This window comes from Cebidichthys violaceus, unplaced genomic scaffold, assembly GCF_023349555.1.
Source record: "Cebidichthys violaceus isolate CVI_PGR_0920_01 unplaced genomic scaffold, fCebVio1.0.p SCAF_49, whole genome shotgun sequence".
Taxonomy (NCBI): Eukaryota; Metazoa; Chordata; class Actinopteri; order Perciformes; family Stichaeidae; genus Cebidichthys; species Cebidichthys violaceus.
In genome coordinates, this window is record NW_027176694.1 from 941,142 (window position 1) to 949,452 (window position 8,311).

General features: G+C 47.5%; 1 protein-coding gene across 1 annotated transcript; it reads left to right on the top strand.

Annotated features, from left to right (window-relative positions):
- The first annotated feature begins 2,121 nt into the window (after positions 1–2,121).
- On the top strand, positions 2,122–5,075 carry LOC137887218 (transmembrane protein 74-like). Its single transcript, XM_068730050.1, has 2 exons — positions 2,122–2,244; positions 2,879–5,075. The coding sequence occupies exon 2, from the start codon at positions 2,946–2,948 to the stop codon at positions 3,789–3,791; it is 846 nt and encodes a 281-aa protein (XP_068586151.1). The 5' UTR covers positions 2,122–2,244; positions 2,879–2,945; the 3' UTR covers positions 3,792–5,075.
- Positions 5,076–8,311: the final 3,236 nt, after the last annotated feature.

Sequence of the window (8,311 nt, forward strand, 5' to 3'; positions counted from 1 at the left end):
TGACTTGGATATTGACGTGAACGCTATTTACAAGTTGTCCACCCTATAGTTCCGATTACTCCAATAAAACGCGAACATAACTGCATCACAGCTTGGCAGCTATTGGGTTTAAATAATTAGGAACAAGTCATCTCCAGAGGGTGTTTGTGCGGTGTTAAACATTTTAATTTAAGCACGTGTTGCGAGTTTGAACCTGAGACTAACGGGCTTCTTTCCTGTTCCTCATTCTCACAGTCTCTCATTTACAGTCACAGAGTCTGCTGATGTGGGACACTGACCAGCGTCAGCAGCTCCCGGAGCAGCTGGAGGTGAAGTGAACCTAGTCACTCCCTCATCTATGAAGTCACTTCATAATTCACACTCCCACACATGCACTGCCGCACTCCTCTTCTCCCTCCTACTGCTGTATTTAGAGGGACCACTCCCCCCCCCCCCCCCCCCCTCCCCTCCCTCTCCATCACCTTCTGATATCTGCTACTGCTTAAAGGGGGAAAAAAAAAGCAGTGCTGCATCAGTGGTTCATAATGTCTATTCTGGGTGTGGGTCCGTGCTTGTGGCGGGAGACACACTATGAGGATTTATAGCCTTTAGAAGCACCGAGTCCCCGGCCGCCCCTCCCCTTCTAAAGCCCGGTGTCCTTGCCAGCAGGAAAAGTGGTGCACTGTTGCAGACAGATAGCATCCGATAGTTGGCTGTTGTTGCCCCCTCGGACGTTTTAATATGTCAGCCTCCTCTCTCTATTTCTCTGCATGAGGCCGACTAAAGTTGACCACAATCTGACCAAACACACCATAAATTGTTACGATCCATCAGTCAGTGACCCGGGAGTATCTTTCATCCCCACCTCTGCAAACTCATTTCTGGAACAAAGATGGTGGAGTAAATCTTTGTCTCCCTCCCCCTCACTCTCCCTTTTCTCTTTACTCATCTGTTAAATGGAGCCCTTGTTGGGACATGAGCCAAAGCCACTAGGACTCCAGGAAAAGTGGCGGCTATATTTATAGCTGCTGCCTGGTTGCGCTAAAAAAAAAAAGGTGGAGCAGCCAAGCAAATGAATATTCAGTTTAAAGCGGGATTAAGCTCTTAAAATGCACTTTACGTCTACTTCACCAAGTGTCACTTTCTAAGTAAACTTGCCGTCTTGTTGTTCATCATTTATCTTCAAAGATGCCACCAAGACCTGGAGTCTGGAGATGTGGCGGCAATGAGATGAAGCTCATGAAGACTTACGCGGGGTCGCAGATCAGACGACCTATTTGATCTCTAGATTAAACATGGATTAGGATGGCTTTGGCACAGTGAGCAGTAATCTTCTGAGGGAGCGCAGGAGAACAGATGGTCCATGATACCCGCAGTTCAAACAATGTCGTTTGCTCAGTGCCACTGGATGGATTTTGATGACAGATTTGTTTTTGCTTTTTTATGGATATGACAGATTTACTCTCTGATATGATGGCCGCATCAACAGAAAACATACCGTGTACACGTCCGTGATCTTCAACTGTGTGGCAAAACAAACATCGTCATGTGCTATTTGTCTTGTTTATTATAACAAGAGAACTTTGGGTGTTAAATATCTGTTCTGGCATCAGCCAGCTATCCCATGTGACCCCTATAGGGACTTCAAATGTGTCCAGCACTGACTTTATAGCAACCTTATGAAACTTTATGGCACTTGAGCTCCTGTATATTCTCCTATAGAGACTTATTTTATGTCTTTGTTGTATTTTTTTTCTTCTTCTAATCTGCTACGGCCTACTAACCTGCTTTTAGTTTCCATAGGAGGTTTACAGTTGCACTCTGACATTTCTATGGCATCAATAAAAGTTTCCCGGGGGGGGGGGGGCATTGCTGGTTTGTGTGTTGACTGGCTGCCAGTGATCTCAATCGGCTCACAGATAGCGAGGCTCCTTTCAGCGCCACAGCGCGGGCAAACCGAGGCTCTCTCTCTCTGTGTGTGTGTGTGGGGGGGAGGGACTAACGGAGAGCTCCAGTCAGTGCAGCCCGCCGCCACAGCATCGAGCTGAGAGAGAGAGAGAGAGAGAGAGAGAGAGAGAGAGAGAGAGAGAGAGAGAGAGAGAGAGAGAGAGAGAGAGAGAGAGAGAGAGAGAGAGAGAGAGAGAGAGAGAGAGAGAGAATACATTCAAAGCATTTTCCACTGATAAGGTTTTTTCCCTTTTATCTGTCACCGTTATGCGTCGTCACCCGCTGAAGAGAAGGCGGCGGCGATGCTGGAGTAGCGCGGTGAGTTTATTCCTTCCTACTTGTGCAGTCTGAGGAGGTGGTGTTGTCGGGGATTAGAGACAGATAAAGCCGCGTTGTGCGCGACTGGTCCACCCTTTTATGCAGGGGAGCACCTCACGTCCTCTGCTGAATTCAAATAAAGTGTGCAGGAGTATGGAACTGTTGGATGCATTCGGTGCTAAAAGCTGCGGTCGGAAATCGTTTCATGATGGTTTCATGACTGTAATATAATGTATTAATACGTAAACAATGTGATCGTATATTTGACGTTTGATTTAGTTTTAGCCCAGTTCATCTTGTGCATTTCGGCTGTGGTTATTCTAAAACAGAATTAGACTAGCATAATCTGGGTTAATGCGTGGGTTGTTTTCCTAATTGGATACAGAGGCATTTGGCTAATCGCAGCCACTATAAGCGCCTTTCAAGAAGGATACACGGATTTTTCTTTCACTATCCTATCAACTTTAAAGTGTTGATGATTTCGGTGCAGTTTAACTATTGAGGCATGTGCATTTTGCGCATTGTTCCAAATTACGCACAAGTGTTTGCGCAATGATCTAAGGTTTCAGGCTTTAAGATATATTTAAGAAGCACCATTTAACTTAGAAGTGGTGTGTGTGTGTCCTCTTATCAGGGATGCTGTGGAGTGAAAGCATCGTGGGAGGAAGGCTCAGAGTGAACCAGCGGGTGGTGAAACACGAATGGCTTCTCCAGTGCTGCTTCCCGCAGATGAGAGAGGCAAACAGCCCGACCCTCCCGACGTCCTTGACCGGGTTTCCAACACGCTGCACGTCCGCAAGACTGGCGGATCAACAGGAGGAGCGCTCCCGGGGGAGGGCGTCTGTAACCCGGCCCGCAGCTGCCATGGCCGGTGTCATTCAGCGCCAAGGACGGCGCCGCGCAGGGGAGGCGCAGAGGTTAAACTCGCTCACCTCGGCGAGGAGAAAGTCCGGATTTGTTGCGACGAGGAATTAGAGACATCCTTCACCTATATTGACGAGAATGTTAACCTGCGAGTGGCCAGCCCGGACACTAGTTGTAAAAGTACTCACAGACCCGTGCGCAACGGCGAGCCTTGCTCTGAGACATTGCCGGAGCTTTCCTTCATGTCCGAGGACGATCTCTCCTTCGGGGAGGGCCCCGGGACCTCCACAGACTACGGCTTTATCAGTGCAGTCACGTTCTTGGTGACCGGGATCTCCTTGGTGATCATCTCCTACGCCGTGCCACGGGACGTGGAGGTGGACCGTGACAGCGTGTCGGCGAGGGAGATGGAGAGGCTGGAGATGGAGAGCGCCCGGATAGGCGCCCACCTGGACCGGTGCGTCATAGCGGGACTGTGTTTGCTCACGCTGGGCGGCGTGGTGCTCTCCACGCTGCTGATGATCTCCATGTGGAAGGGGGAGATGTACAGGAGGAAGGTCGTCGCTTATTCCAAGCGCTCAGCCAAACTGTACGGCTCTATCAGCCTGAAAACGAGATCCAGTCCCAGCCACTCCTCTGCGCACTTGTCCCTGGAGGAGGAAATGGAGGAGACTTTGGCTTAAAATGCTGCTTTGTGTATAAACCTTTTGTGTATAACAGGAATGAATGCCATTCACACACATCATCTAACATAGTGTATAGCCTGAAACTGTATTCATACATTCAAAAGTGTGTTGTGCTGTAGAAATAACTCCTTGTATATCCACGTGGCACACAGGAAGGACAAGAAAAGCACTCAAATGCAAAGTGAGAAACATTATGTGGTAACACATTGTGCCCAAATGATTTCAAATGACATAAAAGTGACGAGGGAGAATGTTAAGAGCTTTGTGTCGCAAACACTGGATCGCTTTTTCTTTTTCTGTTTTGTACCCAGGATGCAATCTCTGAGAGCCTCCATTTATTATTGAGGCTATTCATATTTAATGCGAATGTCTCCAACACACACATTTCAGGAAGCTGAGGGAAGTGTGTGTCCGCAGGGCAGGAGAGTGGGAGTAAGGACGGGATGTAAAGCGGCCTCTGTCCACCGTGATGTGGGAGAATCGGCTCAGTGGTCCACATGGTAATATCCAGTGACAGTCGCTCTGGCGCAGTGCTGAGGTAAGCCAGTAAGGCCCGGCTCCGTGCGTCCGAGCCAAAGCACCGCGTCGCCTTGATTGTACTGAGAAATTGGACTGCATTCGACAGCGCTGACACACAAAACGTTCGCCCTCCTCTGCACCGGCTTGATCCTCTCTTCTCCTTCCTTCCTTCCTTCCTTCCTTCCTTCCTTCACCTCCTCTCTCCCACGTAACACTTTTCTTTCATGCAGTTCTTCAGCGCTCTCCTCTCCTTGACTTATGAACACTGTACATTCACACCAACAGCATATGGAAAGGGTCCTGAACGACCAAAGCCAAGTGCCTGTAACATTTTCAAGGTTGATGAGCCTTTCCCTCACCTTTCCTCCTCCCGTTCTGTCATTCTCTCTGCACGAGGACGGACTTAAGAACCCCTAATCGCACATGAAAGAGTTGCCCTACTTCCAAAACCTTAAGCCTTCACTCAAAGAGCTAATCACATATCCAAAGTGAGATATTGTTCCTTTTTAGAAAGGTTATATTTGATGTTATCATGATGGTCTGCTGTCTAAAATACTGCTGATGACGCAAAAAAAGAAGAAAAAAGCGTAGGCAAAGAGGTTCACCGCGTACAGACTTGTTAAAGATGTTCAGGCAAGTCAGAGAGCAACTTGCTTTTCTTGGTGGGGGAAGATTTTAGTTTCCGTCTTTGCTAAGTCCTTTCTCTCTGGAGGTTATTACATTGTTGCTGTCTGAAGAGACCTGCAGAAAAAGAATAAAGAAAGCAATTCTCTTGAAGAAACTTTTTTTTTGTGCGTGTGTGTGTGTGTGTGTGTGTGTGTGTGTGTGCTACCCCGTGAGTCTCATGAATCATGCATGAAGCACTAGAATTAATTCATATTTGCATATATTCATATACACAGCCCCAACGTTGCATTCCGCAAGAAAAAAGCGCTAATGATTCTCCTGCAGTGTCACTGTTACCTTGGTTTCCTCTCCTTTTCATTTCTCGGGCTGCGTGACCTTATTTCGACGCTCGCGTTCAAAAACGACGTGAGTCAGCCTCTATTAATGAGACACGTAGGCAGAGGTCGAGGCCGTGCCTGTTGACGTGCTTTCATTCGGCTGCGTTTGCTGTCGCAGCATATACTGTGTTCTAAGTGCACAGACATACGGATGAGCCGATGTGCTTCAATGGAAAAGACGGGACGGCTGGAGTCTATCATCGTTAGAAAAAACAAAAAAAAACATTTGTTGCAGCAATGAACTAATGCAAGTTTGTGTTGCTGCAGCCTTCCATCCTCCGAGTCCGACCACGGAGCCGACGAGTGCGTGCGCATCCCTGTGAAAAAAACATCCATAACAGTCCTGAAATGGCAATAAAATGCCAAATGAACCGATTTTCAGGAGACGCAATAAAAATTAATGACGCATATGAGGCAATGTTGTCCTGTTCTCTTTGCAGAAGCTGTAAATCCACAACCAGCGTCGCAGATGTTAAAGTGATATTTCATTTCGCGAGCTGGCCTGGTGTCGTTGGCCGTGGAAACGAGGTGCGGCGCCGGACACTCATTTTCTCACCGCTAACCTTTTTTTTTTTTTTTTTTTTTTTTCCCTTCTCGCCAATATATTCATGTCAAATTAAATTTGCTCGACGCGTAAAAGACAGCCAACAGCGAGAAAGAAAAAAAAAAAAGATAATATTGAGCAATTAATTCAAACTACATTGCAGATGCAGTGCATCGGTGCTTTCCGTTCGGGTGCCGGGGTCATATTCAGAGGTGCATCATCTGTGAGAGTGTCACTCCTGCAGCACACAGAGGGTCATAAAGGCCTGAGGGGAGGCTTCAAACTGACTCATGCGCAGCATGTAAAGCGCTCAACCTATACTTCCCCCTTCCTCGCTCTCTCTCTCTCTCTTTTTCTGTCCTCCTCCCTGGTTGGAACCGTGCCTCACAGTTCCAACCAGGCTTCCCCTCACACAGCCAACTAAATGTTTGGGGCGGGGGGGGGAATTAATCAGGGATTTGCTCGAAGCGACAGCATTTTACATGCCAAGCTCAAGTGTGCTTCCAGAGGTCTCATGCATAAGCTCTTTATCCGTGAGCGGTGCACAGCTAAACCACCCTTATTGATATTTGGTTGGCTCCTCTGTAAGTCGGCCCCTTCAGGTGAGGCCAGGAAGCGGCTTAGCTGCTGCCATCAGCTAATTTCCCATGAGGTGTTATTACACTCCTCCGCCTCCGTCGATGCTAATGCTCTGAGCGGGTAAGTGTGAGTGTGTGTATGACCTTTCACAGGTCGTGTGCATCACCTTAGATCGGAGAGCTGCTGACCCTAAAAATGTCTTATCGAATAGTTTCCGCGGAGACGTTTCGTCTCCAAAGACGGTTGAAATAGGCTTTTTTTTTTTTTTCCCGCCCTGGGAAGAATAAAGAGTATTTGGAAAATGCAGACAAGCGGAGCAAGAGGAAGCGAAATGACATTGAGATATGGAGAGGGAGTAAAAGGAATAGTTTTGGGAAATGTGCTTATTCGCTTTCTTTCCGAAAGTTAGATGAGAATCTCCGTCGTGTCTGTCTGTTCAATATGAAACTACAGACACCTGCTTAGCTTTGATTAGCATAGACACTGGAAAACAGCTAGCCTGGCTCTATTGAAGGTAACAGAATCGTCCTTCTAGCGTCTCTTCGGCTCACTGATGGAGTTGTAAAGTGGGAGAAGCTATTTCGGGCGCCCTCGGTTGCAGAAGTAAAAATCCCACTCGTTTTCCCCCCCCCCCCCCCCCCCCCCCCCCGTGGACAATGTCGCGTGACTCATTGTTTGGGCACTATTTTGGATGAGCATGAAAGTACCTCGCTCTATCAGCAGCATAAAAAACTAAGAAATGTCACAATGCAATCTGCTACTATGGAGTGTGGCATATATTTAGCATGGTATTTGTAGCGTTTGGATCCCTAAATGATGGATAAAAACACGACTTCTCAAAAGGGACGTTGAAACACGGTGCTCATAACATAAACCTAACGCCTTATATTTAGCATACAGACATGAGAGACGCGTCGATGTTGTCGTCCAAGGGAGTGAATAAGCATCTCTCTCAAGATGTCAAACCATTCCTTTAATGGTGTGCTGCGTTCACGGGACTGTGCGTGGTGTGTGCACTCGGGCTTTTAGGCTAAAAGTAGAAAGAACTGCCTTTTCTTTCGCCGCACGTTTCAGATACACTCATATCTGCGGTGACCTTGCCCTCCATCTATCAGTGGAGAGTGGGGCCAAAAAAAAAAAAAAAAAAAAGAGAAGATTTCCACTTCGATTGATTGCTTTGGAGGGGGAGACTAAAGCCAGAGTCCTCAGGGATATGACTTCATTCTTGGTCGCTCCCTCCACTGCCATGCTCAGACAGGATATTTTTAGTCAATGTGCATATTGGATTTTTGGAAAAGCTCATTGTGTTGTAAATGTAGCCCACAACGCTCAGCGCTCAGAATGCACTTAGCCGGGCTGTTTTACATCTTGCCTGCAAGAACATCCTCGTTCAGCTCCGTCCAAGCCCTTTCCTGTGGTCTCATTTTCACATGACATTTAAAACACAAGCGTGTGTTTTCCTCGACTCGGTTTATCGTTAGAGGCCGGGCTCCTCATTAGCACCGTGTTGTCCTTTTCTCTTGTGCCATAACCGTTGGGAAACCCCCAACAATCAGCAGTTTCGTCGTAATATTAAACGAAACCCCTGGTCTTACAAGAAGGGACCACAACCACTGCTCTGTGTCCAATCGATTTACGTCCTTCAGAAATCGTTTCGTCGCTCGCTCGCTCGCTGGTCAACCTCGCTGATGCCGGCAATCAGGCCTGCCATAACCAGACTTTTTGCGGAATAATTTCCTGTGTTGCACTTGGCACCTCTGAATCCCTTTCTCAGACGGATAAACTATCAGCGCTTTGGCTTGCTACGGTTGATGAGAGAGAGGAAATGAGGTGATCGGCTGGATCAATCTCACAGTAAAACCACTTAACCA